Source organism: Mytilus trossulus, chromosome 1, assembly GCF_036588685.1.
Source record: "Mytilus trossulus isolate FHL-02 chromosome 1, PNRI_Mtr1.1.1.hap1, whole genome shotgun sequence".
NCBI lineage: Eukaryota > Metazoa > Mollusca > Bivalvia > Mytilida > Mytilidae > Mytilus > Mytilus trossulus.
In genome coordinates, this window is record NC_086373.1 from 67,318,388 (window position 1) to 67,339,637 (window position 21,250).

The following is a 21,250-nucleotide window of genomic DNA, read 5'->3' on the forward strand; positions in this document are numbered from 1 at the left end:
GATAAGATTTTATATATAAAATATTTATTACAGTAATCAGCTTGTTTTGTTCGCACTGGTACACTGTCTGCACCCCCTTCTGGCCACAAAATTACAGGTAAAACAACTTTTTGTAACTGTTAGAAAATGCATAATGAAGCTCCAGTAATTTCAAACCAAGTGTGGTTATTTGCATTTTTTTCATGCTTACCTTTAGAGATGTCATATCCATAAACTTTAACTTATATCCAATACTTTAACACTTAAGTTGTCTTTGAAATATTCTTATTATTTCTACCCACACTTATAGTTTTTGAAATAACATTTATATATCTCTACACTAAATTTGCCAATAAAAATGGCCCTTTATACAATTTATCATACAATTACTAACTTATTTTTACAATGTATGGTATATACACTGTGCATTTTTTTTTATATAAATAACTTACAAACAATTTCTAGCAGCTAAGTTGCCATGGACTAGACCAAGATCTTGTAAATATACCATTCCATCAACTATCTGCTGTGATATGTCTAATAAATCTGCAACTGTTAAATTCTGTAAAAATATCAAAAATATATTATTTATATTATAATTATACAGATTGATATATGTTATGGTTTCCCACGAACTGGACTTATCATTGCAAGTGCTGTCGCTAAATATTCGGGAGACAATTAATCAAGAACAATAATTCAGAAGAATTTTAATGAAAAGATGAAAGGTTTTTAATTTATTTTTTATGTGGATTTCATGGCAAATGGCAGAAATCGTCAAAACAGTATCTGACATACCTTTGATACATCTTTAACATGAGAATTGAGATCTGTACATGTGATATCTGACTCACCTTTGATACATCTTTAACATGAGATTTGAGATCTGTACATGTGATATCTGACCTACCTTTGATACATCTTTAACATGAGATTTGAGATCTGTACATGTGATATCTGACTCACCTTTGATACATCTTTAACATGAGATTTGAGATCTGTACATGTGATATCTGACCTACCTTTGATACATCTTTAACATGAGATTTGAGATCTGTACATGTGTTATCTGACCTACCTTTGCTACATCTTTAACATGAGATTTGAGATCTGTACATGTGATATCTGACTCACCTTTGATACATCATTAACATGAGATTTGAGATCTGTACATGTGATATCTGACCTACCTTTGCTACATCTTTAACATGAGATTTGAGATCTGTACATGTGTTATCTGACCTACCTTCGATACATCTTTAACATGAGATTTGAGATCTGTACATGTGATATCTGACTCACCTTTGATACATCATTAACATGAGATTTGAGATCTGTACATGTGATATCTGACTCACCTTTGACACATCTTTAACATGAGTTTTGAGATCTGTACATGTGATATCTGACTCACCTTTGATACATCTTTAACATGAGATTTGAGATCTGTACATGTGATATCTGACCTACCTTTGATACATCTTTAACATGAGATTTGAGATCTGTACATGTGTTATCTGACCTACCTTTGATACATCTTTAACATGAGTTTTGAGATCTGTACATGTGATATCTGACTCACCTTTGATACATCATTAACATGAGATTTGAGATCTGTACATGTGATATCTGACCTACCTTTGATACATCTTTAACATGAGATTTGAGATCTGTACATGTGATATCTGACTCACCTTTGATACATCTTTAACATGAGTTTTGAGATCTGTACATGTGATATCTGACTCACCTTTGATACATCTTTAACATGAGATTTGAGATCTGTACATGTGATATCTGACCTACCTTTGATACATCTTTAACATGAGATTTGAGATCTGTACATGTGATATCTGACCTACCTTTGATACATCTTTAACATGAGATTTGAGATCTGTACATGTGATATCTGACCTACCTTTGATACATCTTTAACATGAGATTTGAGATCTGTACATGTGATATCTGACCTACCTTTGATACATCTTTAACATGAGATTTGAGATCTGTACATGTGATATCTGACCTACCTTTGATACATCTTTAACATGAGATTTGAGATCTGTACATGTGATATGATATGAGACTAATATAGGATCATCTACAGCTCCTAGACACATTCCCAAATATGGGACTAGACAATCATGCTGTACATCTTTGTATGTGACCATGTGTTGTACAAAATTATCAACAGAATCTGTGTCTGTTGGAAAACCTACAAAATAAAAAATCATAAACTCTTGCAGTAGGTACATTGTGTAGCATGGCAGCTGCCACCTATGATAACTTTTACACAGAAGAGATAGCTTATATAGCTCTTTTCCATTCCATACTTTGTTAATCCACAGCTCTATGAAAACAACTTAACAGAATTCGACCAAACTTGCAGATTTTTCTACAGAACATGAAACTTTGGTACCTGTTTTTTTTTTGCTCCATGTAAATTTCTAGGGTTGCTGTTGGAAAAAAATGTTAATATAAATTGCATCTTTGTTAACAACTAAATGTAAACTGTTAAATTCAACTTCATTCATAAATTTGAACCTATTGGTATGATTTAATGCACAATGATAAAAAAAAACCTTTTCTGTTATGTATAACCATGACAACTATACCTTGTAGAACTTTCATGGTAACTTCTGATGCATCTTTATCTTCTGATATTTTGTAATCTGCCTTATATGTGTTTCCATAGCAACCTTAAAACAAAAATTGATAAATGTCATCTTTATTCCTCATTACTTTACTAAATGGCAGTGAGTAAATTGTGTTTACAACTTTAATACTACACACTAGGAAACTGAAAGGAGCAAAAAGTTAATTTAAGTTTATGGTTAACAAGAATTTGTCCAAAGTACATGGATGCCCCACTTGCAATATCCTTTTCTATGTTCCATGGACCATGAAATTGGGTAATTATCTAATTTGGCATTAAAATTAGAAAGATCATACTATAGGGAACATATGAACTAAGTTTCAAGTTGATTGGACTTCAGCTTCATCAAAAACTACCTTGACCAAAAACTTTAACCTGAAACTCCCACTTTTCATTTTCTATGTTCAGTGGACCATGAAATTGGAGTCAAAAGTCTAATTTGGCTTTGAAATTAGAAAGATCATATCATAAGCAACAAGTGTACTAAGTTTCAAGTTGATTAGACTTCAGCTTCATCAAAAACTACCTTGACCAAAAACTTTAACCTGAATGGACTCACAGACGGATGAACGAACGGAGCCACAGACCAGAAAACATATTTTACGATCTATTACCATACCATGGAATTATTATCATTTCGTTGAATGCCAAATTGAAATTAATTGTTATCCCACCAAAGTACAGATTTTCAATAGGCTACTATGAAGACTTTGTCAAAACAACTTAATAAAAAATCCACGAAATTTTAAATCTTCCTCAATCCATGAAAATTGGTTCACATGAAAATAAATAAATACACAATGTCATTAAACTAAAAACCAAGAAATTACAGTATGCTCAAAAATCTATGCCCAGACGTTTTCTTTACAATTGTGAAATGTAATTCACATTGTTTGCACCTGTCTTAGTCAGGAAATTTATGTTCAGTGGTTGTCATATGTTGGTGTAGTTCATAAGTGTTTTTTGTTTTTTATGTAGATTACTTGTGACTTGGAAGGGGAGTTGTCACATTGGCACTTATTCCACATCTTCTTATATCTGATTAAGATTTTCAAATAAATTATAAACAAACCTTTGGCTACAATTTCTCCGATATCTAACTGATTACGTGACACTAAGTAGGTGGATATTTTCTGCTTCATACCCTCATCACTAATACGAGATAATAGTTCTTTAATATATGGACCAGAATCTGAAATATAAATAAATTCAAATAGTAAAGCACAGTTATCATTCCTTGCAAGACTGAGAACTATTATAGGATTTCAAATACTGAAAATTCGGAAAATATAGCAATAGTTTTATTATTGCTAAAATTGTGACAAGATTGGTAACTCAAATTTTTTTTTTTTTTATGGTATTGTTTGTATTCACAATTTTTATGAAATTGCAATTATCAAATTAGTTTTTGTGTCTATTGTCTATCTATCCCAAAAATAAATGCATGCAATAACTTGTGAATTTACAGAAACAAAAGCCTGTAAGGGATATTTAAGACATGTGTTCAAATAATTCATCAATAGAATTCTAATAGAAATAATACTTTCCTGCTCACCTGCTCAGTAAATATGTTGATCAGTGGGTTTTTTTAATTTTTTTATTTGGAAATGTTCATAGTAGAATTTTTGTTGTTCCTGTTTAGTTTATTCACAACATATATACACTCAGGATGATGTAAGAGTTTTTCAACCTTACAGTCCTACCCTACTTTTAATAATTACTTCCTCAAAAGTCGTATCAAGTTTATCAATACTTACCATTGTTAGGAATTTGTCCATTCAGATCAGCTTTTACAGAAAGCAAGCCAATATCCTCTTCTTCCTTCACAGTGTCGTAATCCTTTAACATATCAGGGATGGCATTCTTTGTTGGTCCATTTTTCCTCTGTCGTTTAATGATACAGAAGGCTAACAACAGGATAATGGCTATGATTGGGATTACCACACCCAAAATTATACCCAATGCTATTGGTTTGTCTTGATTTTCTGGTTCAAAGTAACTCACATAACCAATGACCTTATGGTAGTTACCCATTTCAACCTGTTGATGAGAGAAGAAAATATGACTTCAATCTTTGACCTGAGGGAAAATTAGAAATTCTAAAATATCACAAATCATTTTTTTTTCTCAGAAAAAGTTAGTGAAGAATAAATGAAAAATTGAATAAAATTGAGTTTGAATTAAATGCCAAAACAGTTTTTTAAGGGCGTTTGTATGATATGAAAACAAGCATAATATTATGTTAAATGATCTGCAAAACATTGTTATTCTTCTGTGAGATAGCATCAGGCATGGTTGCCTCAATACATGTTATATGTGACATTAAAAAGGACAACAAAAATCATTTCACAATTTTAATGAATAGGGAGTAAATGTTCCATATGTAATTCAACCAATACAGGAAAGTTGAAACTGGCTCAGAACTAAAGAAAACTTTTTAAAGTGAATTCATTTATTTGCATGGATACCAATTTTATGGATTAAGAAAACAATAATTTTCATGGGGATTTAATGTTATTGTTTTGAATGTCTGTAAACAAGCCTCAAGAAAATGTGTACTTCGTTTTAAATTTATGGTTTATTTATATCAATAAATCCACCGAAATTAGCATCTTGCGAATATAATTTCCACAGTCAATGAAATTGATACAATGGATTGCAAACTCACATAAACTTTAGCATTGCCATTAGAATCGACATCCTTTGGTTTAGCAGGAGGTGTACAGTTCAGGCTGTAGGTTGTTGCTACTATATCTCCACATACTGACATACCAACATACACTTTAACATCTCGAATAACTAACATCTGGATACCATTAAAGTTACCCTGAAAACATTGAAATTTCATTTAGCATGTAACTAACGAGATGTGCTGTATTTCAATACACTGCTGAACAAAATATAATCTTTTCTGAAGATAAGTCTTAGATAGTAACGATTAAATATTTTTTCAATATTTTAACATATACAGTAAACACTCCATTAATCTCTGACACTGTATTAAATATGTTTTCAATGGCATGAAAACAAATTTCAGCTGCAAAGACACTGCTGAAGTTGCAATTAAAAAAAAAAGATCCTAAATAAATGCTTAGTTTGCAAATTTTGAATTTGTTTACTTTTGTACATGAAATATTGACAGTCAACAAAATGACAACATAGACCATTTGTAAACATAAGCCTTCACAGTACCTTTATAATCAGTGGATCTTCTTTTTTGTACTTCAATTCTCCATCCTCTTGTCTAAAATCTTTAATTTGGGGATCAGGATAGTATTCAATGGGTCCTCTTGTGAGAGAAAGGTTTCTGTAAGCTGTCACACCATCTAAGTTAAAACCATAGTGTATGTCCTTAGGGTTTGTCTGAGTTATATTCTCTCCAGGAAACGATAGGGCAGGAGTCCTACATGTTAACCAGTGGGCCACTCCAATATTTTTACCAACACACACCTGTAAAATAATATGAAACTTTTGTTAAAAGCATCTTTACCGGATTTGTAATAACATGAGCAACACAACAGGTGCCACATGTGGAGCAGGATCTGCTTACCCTTCTGTAGCACCTGAGATCACACCTAGTTTTTGTTGGGGTTCTTGTTGCTTATTGCTTAGTTTTTTATGATGTGTCATGTGTACTATTAACTATTGTTTATCTGTGTCTTCTTCATTTTTAGCCATGGCATTGTCAGTTTATTTTTGATTTTTGAGTTTGACTGCCCCTCTGGTATCTTTCGTTCCTCTTCTTTCTTGTAAATTGTATAGCTGAAGTTTTCTTAGTAACTGCATATTCATCTACTTTTTTATGGCTACCAATTTTCTTCGATTTAGAAAAATGTGTATATTAATGGATTTCTGATTTTGTGGTTTTGTTAAATTCTCCATACAAGCAAATGAAAATAAGTACTTTGGTAAACATTTAATTTTTTGGTTTACCTGTACTCAAATTTCTGGATTTGACCTATTTAAATTAGGGACCTCAGGAATTCGTATTTTTAAGCCTTGGATTACGGGATCAGGACCCCTCCTACCCTCCCTCATGAGTTCAGTGAAATGAAAGCCACAGTGAATACATACCGATGTGATCTTCTGGTTTCCTACTTCTACAAAGAATTCAGCTTTCTGTACTATATTGAGACTAGTTCCCATAACATCTATCTTTATCCCGCCACTGAAAAAGAATTATTAAATATGTTGACTCAAAAAGGAACAATTCTATTTTTGGCAATATATTTATTACCTGTGTTTTAAAAATATTACTGGTAATACATTTATATCATGAAACAATAAATGTAACAACTAATAATTTTAACATACAAATTGGGGAGGATTGAAATGTTTCAAAATTTGTGTTCAAGGATCAATCAAATTTCCCCTTCCATTTAACAAACAAACAAAAAAAAATATATTGATTTGAAAGTAACAAATCTTTTTTTAAGTATGTGATTTTATTTGTATTATTTTTTCCCAACAAATATTAGATATTTGAGAACTCTATGATTTCTATGAAACTGTTTTGGAAATGTGACCATAAACAAGTATTATTTTTTTTGCAGGTAAAACAGATTTGGAAATGTTCAAATGCAGCCTACAATTTTTAACTTGTGATGAAAAATCTGCTATGACAACTCTTATAAATCATTGTATTACAGGTTAATCAATACATGCATATTCAATATCTAAATTTAAAATAACAAACCTTAAGATACTTTTCTTGGGAGATACATCCTGGATTTCAGGGTCCTCTTTATATGTAAACTTAGGGGTCATCAGCCTTTTGAATCCTCCAAAACTAACTTCAATTTCTGCTTCATCATTCCCAGTTTGAGCAGATGTCAGGCATGACAGTGTGTTCATGGATACACTGAAAAAAAAACCCATAACAATATAGTTCTGAGGGGGGATAGGGCCTTTATCGGGACTGCAGGATCAGGTGTTTTAAGCTCGAGATTTTGGGATTGACCCTTTTGGGATCCAGGTATTCTTTTTTTCGAATTTCAGGACCTCTGGATTTTGTGTTTTTAAGCCTGGGATTTCGAGATTACGTTTTTTCAAGCCCGAGATTAGGACCCCTCCTATCTCCCCTCAGTTGTGGTTATTGGTGACATTTAACTGGGTTAGCTTAAATATTTTTAACTGGAAAATAAAAAAACAAATAAATTTGACTTTAAATGAACAGAGTTACACACTTAGATACAATTCAATGTATAAACTTTATTGTTGTTTTGTGTGATTGAACTGACCAATTGATTGTACCAAAACCAGCATCAAAGATCAAAATTCAAAAAATAACATCCTTCAGATTTTCTATGAATATATTGGAGACATCATATATGAAGATGTTTGTAGCTAAAGACAGGTTGACCAGGAGTTAAATGATTAACTTAGTACAAATTTTCAATATGTTTGTATGTAGATTTTTACAAAATCACCAAATTAAATATCTGGGAAAATTAATATCTAAATATTTGTCATAATATGGTGCATATATACTAGCAATTTTCTAATACTTTTAAATGTATATTTGAGTAAACATCTCCAGTTGGGTTGATATTATTGACCTTAACACCTGAATTCCTTTTATTCCTAACTTACTGGTCAACCTCACATGGACTGCCACCAACATTGACAGTAACACTAGTCCCAGCATTCAGATCTGTTCCACCAATGGTGATCATGGTCCCACCTGACCGAGGTCCTTCTCTTGGTGTTAAGAATAAAACTTGAGGCTCCTGTTAAAGCAACAAACATAAAATTAAATCAAGGATCAATATGAAGAATGCCAGATTGCAAGAATTTTACAGTTCAAGTTTTAATTTTCAATAAACTATTTACTAACAAACTTTACTCAAATTCTAAAATAGGTACAACAGGCTAAATTGACACTTACAATATAATCCCCCACCCCTCACCAATCCAGAATTGGTTAAGTTCAAGTTGTACATTTACAAGTTTAAGAAAAGTTGTCCCATCATGGTGATTTCAGAATGCCATATATAACTCCCTTTGCAAGAATCAAGTACATTCTTTATTTACATGTCTCAAACAAAGAGCTTATCATCAATGGCTGTCATTTAATCAGGTCTGTCATAATTGTTTTTCATTAATTTTATTGTTATAAATTATGTTGTTTGTACTCTCCTTTGATTTTTTTTCACATTTTTCATGTCCTGGCCTTTTACAGCACACTATATATATACAACATGGGTATGTCACATTGTTGAAGGCAGCAATGTAACCTATAATTGCTTACATTCTCATCATTTAATCTCTAGTTGATAGTTGTTTCATTAGTAATCATAATACATCACTTCATTTTCCATTTCCAAAAGCGTAAACAAAAACAGTGTAATTAATGGCTGACAACACTCTGAACAATGGATATCCATATATCCATTGCATTTGCCATCACATGATTTCCATTTTAGTGTATGAAAAATGAGACTGCCTCAAATCTTGAAGACTATAAAATGTATAATTATCCCTTTCAATGAAAAGGGAGATAATCTTACCACAAATGTAAAGTTGTTATCTGATATGGCTGTGTAGATTTTCCCTACAGTTACTTTAATTGGACCACTTCCAGCTTTACCTGAAGGTTCCGTTTCACACTTAAACCTGCAACGTTTATCAAAATGAAAATAATCTGGATAAAACCTTGTGACAGCAAGAAAATATTTATTAGTTACCAATAAATTCAATATATACAATTCAATTTTACAGACTAGGAAGACAGCAGGGTTAAGATGTCAAAGTTCTTGTCCAGATAATTGTCTGACAACAAGAAAATAAAAATAGAAGTCAGAGTCAAATGATTTCTCTCCCTTTATCAAAAGTCGTTGAACTTGATTAAATGCACAATAAATGCTCGTCATCAGACTTATCAGACAGCCTTTACCATTTAAAGTTTTTTCTCTCCAAATTCGATAGAAGTGTAAAACACCTACCATTATCCCTGTAAGATGTATTTTATAAAGCAGACTCTATGAAGCATAGTAAAATGTAGACAGAAGTTCACCACAGTAACCAAACGGTATAAGGTTATTTCAATAAATACCTGGCAGTCTCTTTGAGAAATGGAATATATGTAAGGAAATACTTTTGCATCTAGAACTTACATGAAAGAAGGTTGATAGTGGTCTGGTAGTACTGTACACCTTACTCCAGCTACAGTTACTCCTGATTGGATATCTGTAGCTGTCTTACCAAGGTTGATACCACTGATTGACACATTGGTTTTCCCTTCTATAGGTCCCACTGATGGAGAGAACTGAAAATATATGTTATAATTTTCTAATTTATATAGTGTTGGCAATGGATAACCGGTCGAACGACTGAATACCGAATACCAAAAGCGCTAACTGGTTAACCGGACTTTTTTTCAATTTTGATAGATTTCATATAAATTTGTATTGAGATCATTAAATATTTTTATTTAAAAATTGTCGTCGTGGTAATAAATTTGACAGATTAATTGTCCAGTAAATTGATTGCTTTTGTTAATCCTATAAACAAAAAAATAATTAGAACTTGTTTCTCAGCTCGGGGCTGGATCTTAAAGAAACATAATTAGTATACATGTTTTTTTAACAGTTACTCTAAGTCAGTAATGCGATTAAATTTTACGATTTACTTCATTAATTCGTTTCTGATTTAATATTGTGTAAACCTACATCTAATGGCCCGAGAACACAGTTATTTCGTAGTGCATTTCTTTTAGACAATAAATTCAAATTAAAAAAATCGCACCTGCTCTTTCTCAAAAAGATTTTTACAGTGTAGTGTACTACCAGTGAGACAAATAATATCAAAATTATAGAAACTTCTACCAGCTCTAACTCAAAATATTGACAATTCTGTGTTAAGGGGGTGTAAAATTCAGTTTGACAGCTTCAGACGTGCTAAAATTTGACCTTTTAGAACTGGACCAATTTACTTCTTAACATAAAGATTCAGCACCCAATTTTTTTTTACATGTAATTACATCCCCCTACTTGATATTTCATGCATTTAATATCAAGAAATAAATTGGGAAAGTGTATCAAATAAGACATGCAAGTTATACACTGTTTACACTAGGGACTATATTCGTAGACAACGAAAACCAAAGGACGATAACTGTGTCCTTGGACCTAATAGGACAGAAAGACTTGACCAATCTTTATAAAACTTTGCATAACCTAAGCTTAGGCAATTGTGAGATAGGTTGCCAAGTTTCATGGCCATATGACATATATTAGAGACACTAGGGTCATTTTAATATAGACATTTGAATGTTTATTTTTGACGTGTAAATCAAATATCTTCAACTGTCAAGATTTTGGCCTTAAAATTTTAAATTTTGCAAAAATTTGCTTTTTAAATGCTCTTGAATATCAAATATTAAGTATTAAAAGCATCTGAACACTCATTTTATTTATCAGATGTATTGTAATTATTCCAAAGTTAAATTTATATAAGCCTATGCCTGAAAATAGAGATTTTCCAATTTAGGGACGCCTTATATAAATATGCATTTTTCTCAGCCAATTTGAAGATTTTGAAGTTTTTTATGCCTAATTTATTCTTTCATATATATAAAATGTACTTTAAATGTATAGAAAAGTGTCAAAAAGCATACCACATGAGTATAAAATGGTCTTGGGCCATGTAGTACTGAGAATTATTTAGTCGATTTAGGCGGTAGCCCATATTGACATATAAAAATGCACACAGAAGCTATTAGAAATGAAAATGTGTAACTTTTTGCTCATTTCTATGCTAAGGCGTTATGATACAAGAAGTCTAATTGCAAAAGGACTCTTGCATTTAATTTTTTTAGAAACAATATGGTCTGATGGCCAGTTTTTTCACTTTTCAATAGAAAACTTGCATTTAGTTTTAGCCTTAATAGGCATAAAGTTGGACCACTTACTATCATACAGAGAAAAAAAATGGTAGCCTATGAAAGGAGTAAGGTGTACTGAGTATAATAAAGTGCTTTTTTTACAGATTTAGTGAAATATTTGTGATGGACTACAGATTTGATGTACAAAGCTCTTCACATTTTACATACATCTATTAGGCCGTTTAACCATGGCCGTGAATACAAATATCTGCACTTTTTTTCTGTGATAATCTACTTTTCTCTATATCCAGAGTTCACAAATGGTTAATTAAATTTGATTTAATCATAGAAACACAAATATCAGGAACAAAAAAGCTGTCAGATAGAAAGTCAGCATGCCTCTTAGCCATAAAATGTAAACTGCTTTAAAATGCTTATTATAGCCGTAGAATGCCAAAATGGCACATTTTAACAGAATTTCTGTAAACCAAAGATGTAAATCCTTTACTTTGATTGAGTTTGACAAACTGAAACCAGCAAATCATTCAGGAAAGTTGCCAAAGTACAGAATCTAGATTTCAGGAATCCATCTCTTAGGCCCGAGAACACAGTTATTTCGTAGTGCATTTCTTTTAGACAATAAATTCAAATTAAAAAAATCGCACCTGCTCTTTCTCAAAAAGATTTTTACAGTGTAGTGTACTACCAGTGAGACAAATAATATCAAAATTATAGAAACTTCTACCAGCTCTAACTCAAAATATTGACAATTCTGTGTTAAGGGGGTGTAAAATTCAGTTTGACAGCTTCAGACGTGCTAAAATTTGACCTTTTAGAACTGGACCAATTTACTTCTTAACATAAAGATTCAGCACCCAATTTTTTTTTACATGTAATTACATCCCCCTACTTGATATTTCATGCATTTAATATCAAGAAATAAATTGGGAAAGTGTATCAAATAAGACATGCAAGTTATACACTGTTTACACTAGGGACTATATTCGTAGACAACGAAAACCAAAGGACGATAACTGTGTCCTTGGACCTAATGTGCAACCTCCGTCGTGCAAGGCTTATTCTTACTTTAAATGAAATGCTAACTCAAAAATTGTGAAATGCAAACCAATGTGAATGTACTCAATGTATCCGTAATAGTACGAGTAAACATGCAAACAAAGTTAAGAAAAAGGCCGTACAGTGACCTATAGTTGTTATTTTTTGTGTCAATTTGATCTCTTTTGGAGAACTGTCTCATTGGCAATCATACCACATCTTCTTTTTTTTATTATAAATCATTCAGACTGAAACACTCCACATCATTTTCGAAGACAACAAGTGAAAAGGAAAGAATAATCAGTTTCAGACATATTCAATTCTAAGGGATCAAGAAGTTTTTTTTTTTATTTTTCAATCTGAAGTTGGTACAAACGCTTTTTTTATACGGTGTAGTTGGTTATTAAAAGTCAAACTTCGCCAGAAATCCTCACAGACAAGCCTTATAATGCCAGAGGACAAACTTCAATTCTAAAAGAGAAAATTTATGACTTGGATGAAAGGTTGTCAAATTGACTTTCATACCACATCTTATATCTAAGTGTAGGGTACTACAAGCACCAACTCAAACTACCGGTTAACCGGTTAATCGGTCGAACGATTATCCGAGTAACCGGTTAGGCAAAAGTGTACAATTTGACAACACTAAATTTATATCATGTGGACTTTTTGTGGATTCTCATTAAAATTATTATTGACCTATCAATTTGTGGAGCAGACTATAAAGAAATGACTTAAAAACCTGTTTGACCATCAATTTTTTTCTATAATAAAAGAGTCCTTTTATTACAGTTATTACATTAATGCTAGCAAGACAAATCTTTGTTTGGCTTGCTTGCTTTGTTTGTATCAATGTTTGCTCAAGCATGGCAATGAAGATAGGCAGGGCTTTAGCTTGTATACATCATACTTAAATTGTACTGGGCGATATGTTTGAGGTTAAGGACACTAAATTTTAAAACATGACAGGATGACAAATATAAAGCGATTGCGTAGAAATGGAAGCCAAAAATATTTTTTTCCCGAAGATATGCATTTTCATTATCCAAATTAAAAGACTATCGTCAAGTACTTTTAGAAAAACACAATAGCTATTCGAACACACCTAGTCTGATTCTGTGATTCATTCCATAGGTTTTCATTTGACCAATATATGTTTTTATGTCAACCTGTAGCTTTTCTTTATAAAAAGGATATAATCTGAATTGAGATGATGTATCAAATGTTGTTGCTTTGTACGTTTTCAAGACAAAATATTCATCTCAAACACACCCTAACATAAGAAGGTGCACTCGATTTTCTCTTTTTGATACAATTGTTACCAATTTTTTTTCTCAAGTCACATAATGGAAGGGCAGACACGGAAATAACTGAAATTATAGATGCATTTTCTTCATCCAACTTGATAAATAACCATGTCGTCGACTTGATATCTAATTTTTCTGCTTAACTTTGTAATAGTTAAATTGAAAACTTATGCAAATGTATAGTAAACATTACAGAAAGCATTTATCACCTTCTCTTTAAACAAAGAATATATCAGTTTGAAGGTTAACAAGCAAAAATTAATCCAAAGTGCGCAATATTCAATAAAAATGGACATAATAAATAAAAGGGATGAATTAAGTCATCCCCACCTACTTCATTTATCCCTTTTATCAGAAAATCGAGTGCACCTTTTTATGTTAGGGTTTGTTTGAGATGAATATTTTGTCTTGAAAACGTACAAAGCAAGAATATTTGATACTTCATCTCGCTTCAGATTCTATCATTTTTATATAGCAAATTTAAAGCTACAGGGTTAACATAAAAAAATCACAGTACTAAAAGATGAAATACCTATATAATGAATCACAAAATCAGAATAAGTGTGTTCGAATAGCTAGTTGTTTTACTAAAAGTACTTGACGACAGACTTTAAAGTTTGATTTGGCTTCCATTTCTACGATTGCACTTTATATTTGTCATCCTGTGATGTTTTTTAAATTTAGTGTCCTTAACCTCAAACATAATGTCCATAAAATTTAAATATGATGTAAACAAGCTGAAGCCCCGCCTATCTTAATTGCCATGCTTGAGCAAACATTGATACAAGCAAAGCAAGCAAGCCAAACAAAGATTTGTCTTGCTAGCATTAATGTAAAAGCTGTTAAATAACTCCATGGCTTTGTTCTTTAATTCACAGTTGTGATCATCAATTCAAAAAGAATTCCGCTGAGGCTTTCTTAAACTTTGAGATAAAGAACAACAATGAAAGTTCCTTTGTTTTTGGAATTTTTTTCAGTGATACACTTTTTTGTGTCATGGATATATACCCCTTATCATATCTTTTCTATTATACAAAATTCATGGTTCAACTAACTAAAAAGCAAACTTAAAGTTTATGCACAAATACACACTCAAAAAAGATAATGGTTTTAAATTTATAACAAAATAATTTACCCTAAGTATCAGAGGATTCTGACATGTAGCAGACCTATCTTGCCACGTGGCATTGCAATGTTTCTGTAGAGAACAATATGAGCCACACCATCCACACTCATACTCTGGTTGTAAACTAAGACACTGTCCACAGTTGGTCACTAGTAATGGACACTTGAATATTCTCACTTTAAAATAAAACAATACTTTTTGAATAAAGAAGTTATTACGGAAATTTTACAAATATATACAAAAGTAAGCGAGGGCAAAACAATGGTAGTGTATCATTTGGAAATATTGTGATGCAAGTTATCTAAGTAAATATAGCAGCAAATTTCTATGGTCTAATCTTTGAAAAATTTGTAAGGGTGTCGTGGAACTCAGTGTCTACCTACTTTTGCTGTTAGTTGCAAAACAGGAAATATTTTTTTACAAAATGTCCTTCTCCATACTAGCTTTTGATCATAAACAAGCTTCTGTCCAAGTTTGTTACTAATCCATGAGAGTTCAAGAAAGTTATTAAAATTTTAAAAACTTTAACCAAAGAGTGAATGTACTGTTAACTGGCAGAAAAACTGAGTCCATAAGTTACAAGTAAAATACAAATAAACTGAATTTATGTACAAAAAAAATACTTCTGGATACTTTCTAATGATCATAAAGAAGCTTCTGTCGAAGTTTGGTAGAAATCCAGGATAGTTTAAGAAAGTTATTCAAATTTTAATAGCTTTAACCACAGAGTGAATATTTGTGGATGCCACCAGTGGAATGTAGGATTGCTATGTCTTTCTTTTGCAACAAAAGTTGCAGTTTCGACAAAAATAATCTACAAAATTTAATTCATGGCTTATTCTAGTATAAAACCACATCATAAAAAGCAAGCATAGTATTAAAAGAAATATTTGCCATAAGAAAAAACAACGATTGTTCTATAATGCATATCAATAGTCATATACTGACTTGATGAAACATTATTAAAAAAAATAAAATGTGTATGTATATATATACCTGAGATTCCATTTGGATTATCTAACATGTAATTATTTTGTCCCCAGGTAATCTTAAAATCAGCAATCAATGATGGACTGTCTGTAGCACTGAAGTTAAACTGAAATATACAAGTAAATATCTTTGTTTTTTACATGTGCTGACAAGTGGTGACAGGAGGCATGCAAGGCTGACAATGTTCCTGCAGTCTTATTTCTTTTAAATATGAAGATAATACTTTGTTTCTTGGTGTGATCTACCCTTTTTAGGCTGATCAACGTAAAGCAAATATCAGCCTTTTTTTTAATTAATGAAAAAGTCTTATCAATATAAAATGTGATGTTTGCCATTGTATTACCTTTTCTTATTTTGTTTTAAAAAGAAAACTTAACTTGAAGTTACAAGCACTTTGTATGATCAGAACTATTTTTGAAAGATTTCAAGATATTTCTTCATTTTTTGTTTTTACAAATTTATTTATGCATTTATTCCGTCTATTTTTATACAAAACACTTCAATTTATATTCATTTCATGCAACCAGTAACTAATATTAATGATATCAAGAGCTATTGTTTTTTTGTTATCTGAACAAAAACTATTGGCACTACTCAAATGAGTGGTAATGTCAAGCTGTACTACTTGAATTTTTTATTTTAAAAAAGTTTTTTTTCCTAAATCTAGCCAAATTTCATCTCTATAAAAGATATAATTGCTTTTTCCTTTCCTTTTTGTCAATTGTATTCGGGCTAGAAAAACTTAATAGTGATACATTTTGTAAGAAGTTCTAACTTTCATATGAAAATTTCTATAAAAGCATACCTGAACAGAATCACAAGTCAATGAAGAAGATGATATACTTCCTGGGACAACCATCGACACACCAAGATACTTGAAACTACAATGTATGTTATCTCTCTGCTCTGTCTGAAATTAAAAACAAAATGTTGCACAAGTTTTCATATTAATCAGCATAAATCATAAGTGGATTTATAGTTCAAAGTATTTGAATAAAAGAACAGAATTCCAATTTCCCCCACATTGCACATATTTTTCCTTTCAAAAGGACAATAAATTAACAAATATCTTTTTTAAGTTATTGCTTTAGGACAGATGATTTTAATTATTGTAGGGGTCAAATGATAAAGTTGATATAAAGTGTTCATACCTTACAAACATATTGGTAAATTGAATTTATTAATTACACCTTACTGTTGTTTTATACAAATATAAAAGAACATACATTTGTAGTTGAACAAAAAAAAATATAATTCTGAAACTATGTAGCTTTTCCTTTTGCCATCCTTACTACTAAATTAATATGAACCTATTTGTGTTCGAAAACAATTTCTAACCTTTAGATTAATAACTCTGACAGCTATCTGTTTAGTTTCTCCAGAATGGACCACTATTTCTGATACACTAGAAGGACTTTCTACTCGTGGACACTCATCTGCATTTGTTATACCATTTGTCTGTAAAGGTAAACATGAATTAGTTATAAACATCAATCATTAAAGTACACAAAATGTTGAAGTTGCTAAAATCAATTGAAGACTAAGGCTGTGTAGTTCTTTTCTCAAGCAAATCCAAAAAGTCAAAGTTTAATAGCTTCATTAAAATTGTATACACCTTTTTGATGTTTGTTTTTTTGCCAGGCCAGTAAAGTTTTCTGAAAACATGAAAAAGAGGCACCATAAGACCTATCAAGTTATTTAAGGATTTTTTTTATGAAAGACTGTTATTCTCTGTTGTAAGTTATTAATGTTTTTTGTGAAAACTGCATACTGGTTACCTGTCGTGCATTGTTGGTTGTGGTAGTGATACATGTATTATCCTGGTACTGCCACATACAGGAGAAGTTTGACTTGGCACAGCCTGTACAGCTGAAATATATAATTTAATGATTTTAAGAAAACATTTTTCAGTCACAAAATTGACTATAAAATAGCAGGGTTTTTCATTATATTGGAAATCTACAAAAGTATGCTGAGGACTCATTTTTATTTTTTTATTTTATCATTGATAATTTTTTAAAGCTTCAATTACAACCTAAACAGAAATTCTGGAAAACCAATTTACATGTGCCAAGGCTCCGCGTATAAATGTTTCCTTACAAATTGAGACTTGAATGGAGAGTTGGCACGTTGGCACCTGTACCACATCTTCTTATATCTACTCAGGATATAAGTTTACATGTTTGCCCATTGCTTTTGCTGTAACAATACATCCATCTATAATATGGTAAAACTGCAAATGAAAGTAAGAAGTATAAAATACAAACCTATCATGAACTCTGCAGTCAAACACTGGTACACTACGTTTGACTATTGGCCTTCCTTCAATGTGGAACTCTACTTCTACATCATGGTAATCTGTTAGTAAAAGTAAACATTTGCAAAACATTTTTTTTTTCTCTGTATCATTTGAACATATTTTTGTCACACTATTGTATACCTTGCCATTGGAAGTTTTTTTCATTTATAACATAATGGAGAGGCACACTGTAATGTTTTGGGTGTAGGGGTGATCAGCTGAGCCATCAAGTACCTCAAACTTTTCACATATTTTGAATTACAGGAATGCTTTCCCTGTTACATATTTTGAATACCATAACATAAACACATTCCCCTATCATAACTTTTTTATACACAAAATATTAAAATAGCTTTAAAGATAAGCTATTTCAAGGCAGGATAAGTAGATTTCACACAATTCTGTGGCATTTATGACTGCAGTTTTAAATGGCATCTATGAAAAAATTAGACATCTGATTAGTTGCAGATACTCATGATTCAATAAGCAACCTTGTCATATATTTTATCATAATTTCTTAACCCCTGGTATGCCATGAAGCTTCAAAAAGCCTCATTATATACTTTATAATAAGTGCCCTCCCACAGGGGACAAAACTGGACTTCTGAGCAATTTGAGGTGAAAACCAATATGTGGAGAGTTTTCTCATTGGCAATCATAACACATCTTCTTTTTATATGTTATGTTATCAAATTTTGCTAAAACAACGAATTATAGCTTACCATTCAAGAGAACATGCTATATTAAACATTTTCTGCAAGAGTGAAGAAAAATGCAAAACAAAATGTAAAAACATGTGCAATAATCCACCTGTAAATACTGGGCACTTTGTGATGGTTAGGATATATGCACTAATATAACTATCTACACATACATATCTATTCTACATGAGATGATGAAAGGTTATAAAATGCAATGAGTTCCCATGATTACAATTAATTCTGATGCAATTTTAATGTAAAATGCTTATTTTTTTATTAACTGCTGTCAAATCCATAGTTGACATTTCATAATTAATGATGTAACATTGAGTGTCTGAGTCATTATATTGAATTCCAGAAACTAATCATACACTTCCTACCTAGACTAGACCCATTAAAAAGAAGATCTAAATTGTTTTCATTAAGATTGGATTAGTATTTCATTTCATCAAATTTCAGAAAAAATTAATTTTAGCAATTTTTTTTTAACTGTAAATGCTTATCAATTTTTCGTATTGTATGTTTTGCTAATATCATGATCGCTTACCATACCATGCATATTTTTACAGCTTGGTTGCAATAATAGCATTTTGTGCTAAACAATGACATGAAGGTACAATATGATTATAGAGGATTCATTTATTTTGGTAAGTACTAATTGTTGGTGGCTTGAGGATATCTTTTGTGGATATTTGATTTCATACTTTTGACAAAGTATGCATATTGGCATATATACTACTGTAGAAAATATGTAACTTGTCAAATATTCATAATCTTGGTTCCCCTGAACCAAAAAAAACCATGAAAATTGGAATCCAACCAAAAAATAATGAATCCACAGTAATAACAAAACACAGCAGGTATATGGAGGTTAGTAGAAGCTTACTAGAAGCGACTGTTAGTGAGCCCAGCATTTACTCACCCTTACCGCTCATAACACCAGGAAGGTCGTCTGGCAAGGGACATTTTATTATATTCTGGTCAATCTGTGCTTTAGTTTTGGATTTTGTTGTTTTTGAAACAAAAGAACATTGTAAATCCAATTGATCAATATTTGGTGCAAACATAATGGTCTCCAACTTGAACTGTATCTAAAAAATAAATAAATATAAAATGAAATCTGTTATGCGTTTTTGCACAAATCCAGATAAGGCACTGAAAAGATCAAATTTTAAATTTTAGCACTAACTTTTCTATTTTAAGGAAATTCCACAAGTCATCAGCAGAACATGTTTCAATCTGTTCTTTTTTAAATCAAACTTGATTTACATATTACCAAATGCAAATTTTTATCTAATCATCTTTACTTTTATGCATCACTTACAATTTTTATTCCTATGGCTATGTCATCTAGAAAGAGATTAAAGCAAATTTATTTGAAAAAAAACCCCACAATCCTCTGCTAATTTACTTGACCTTTATGGGAATACCATGTTACCATGCAAAACAGGTGCTCTCAGAACAGATGATTTTTCATGTCAGGGCCATGTATAGCCGACTATACTGTTGCCTATAATTGATTAACTCTTATTCATCTTAACTTTGTTGGAAAGTTCATACAATGTCCCCTTATTTTATATTACTAAGAGAAGAAGTTACCTCTGATTTTTTTTCATCTAGTTGAAACTTCTCATAGCTGAGGCTTGTGGGTTGGATCTCAACCATTTTAGCACATGACTTCTGCATCAACCAATGGGGGATCACAGAATGCATTGGGCAAGCGTCTGCTTCAGTGCATCTAAAATAGAAAGTACATGACCATATTTTAACAGAATCTCTTTATAATACGACAAAATCTATATTTTGTGACGTGTGAAATATTTTTAAAAAGAATTAGAAAATTTCCAGTTGGATAAACCTTATCTCTTAGGATGATCAGAATAAGGGATAATTAAAAGCAAATAAAACTTCCAAATAGGCTTGGTCTTCTGGCCTGTAGCCAGGAATTTTCAAGGGGGGGGGTATTTGGACTCAAGAACTCTACTTTAAGTCACAATTCGAACAGAACATTGACTTTAACAGTGCTAATTTGTTTTCAAAGGGGGGGGGGGACTCGTCCGAACCCCCCTGGCTACGGGTATGGTCCTTGACATTGCAAAATGTACACTCCACAGAAATAATTCTCGGTTAAATATTCCAGTGAGGAGTTATGCACATTTGAACCAACTTTAATTCCAAAAACATACATACTTGTTTTCCATGACACACCAACCACAAACAGGGTCCTGACCAACAGAACATTCTTCACATGAAGTTCTCTCACCACAATGTAGAGGGTCAACCATCAGCAGCTAAAATTGAGAAATTAATTT

The 21,250-nt window shown here is 31.6% G+C and overlaps 1 protein-coding gene across 4 annotated transcripts in view; it reads right to left on the reverse strand.

The window, feature by feature from the left end:
* LOC134683044 (plexin-A4-like) overlaps window positions 1-21,250 on the reverse strand; it is a 70,235-nt gene that overhangs the window by 3,158 nt on the left and 45,827 nt on the right. For 3 of the 4 annotated variants that reach the window (XM_063542070.1, XM_063542080.1, XM_063542090.1), the window contains 21 exons: window positions 21,129-21,229; window positions 20,538-20,676; window positions 19,861-20,029; window positions 18,206-18,296; window positions 17,717-17,807; window positions 17,277-17,396; window positions 16,744-16,848; window positions 15,945-16,044; window positions 14,958-15,124; window positions 9,751-9,902; window positions 9,145-9,250; window positions 8,228-8,364; window positions 7,332-7,496; window positions 6,710-6,803; window positions 5,828-6,085; window positions 5,304-5,462; window positions 4,393-4,675; window positions 3,708-3,827; window positions 2,595-2,678; window positions 2,010-2,194; window positions 432-541 (listed from right to left, as the gene is read on the reverse strand). In XM_063542070.1, coding sequence (XP_063398140.1) covers window positions 432-541; window positions 2,010-2,194; window positions 2,595-2,678; window positions 3,708-3,827; window positions 4,393-4,675; window positions 5,304-5,462; window positions 5,828-6,085; window positions 6,710-6,803; window positions 7,332-7,496; window positions 8,228-8,364; window positions 9,145-9,250; window positions 9,751-9,902; window positions 14,958-15,124; window positions 15,945-16,044; window positions 16,744-16,848; window positions 17,277-17,396; window positions 17,717-17,807; window positions 18,206-18,296; window positions 19,861-20,029; window positions 20,538-20,676; window positions 21,129-21,229 — 2,936 coding nt within the window. The remainder of the gene's footprint in view (window positions 1-431; window positions 542-2,009; window positions 2,195-2,594; window positions 2,679-3,707; window positions 3,828-4,392; window positions 4,676-5,303; window positions 5,463-5,827; window positions 6,086-6,709; window positions 6,804-7,331; window positions 7,497-8,227; window positions 8,365-9,144; window positions 9,251-9,750; window positions 9,903-14,957; window positions 15,125-15,944; window positions 16,045-16,743; window positions 16,849-17,276; window positions 17,397-17,716; window positions 17,808-18,205; window positions 18,297-19,860; window positions 20,030-20,537; window positions 20,677-21,128; window positions 21,230-21,250) is intronic. The other variant, XM_063542096.1, reaches the window with a different exon arrangement.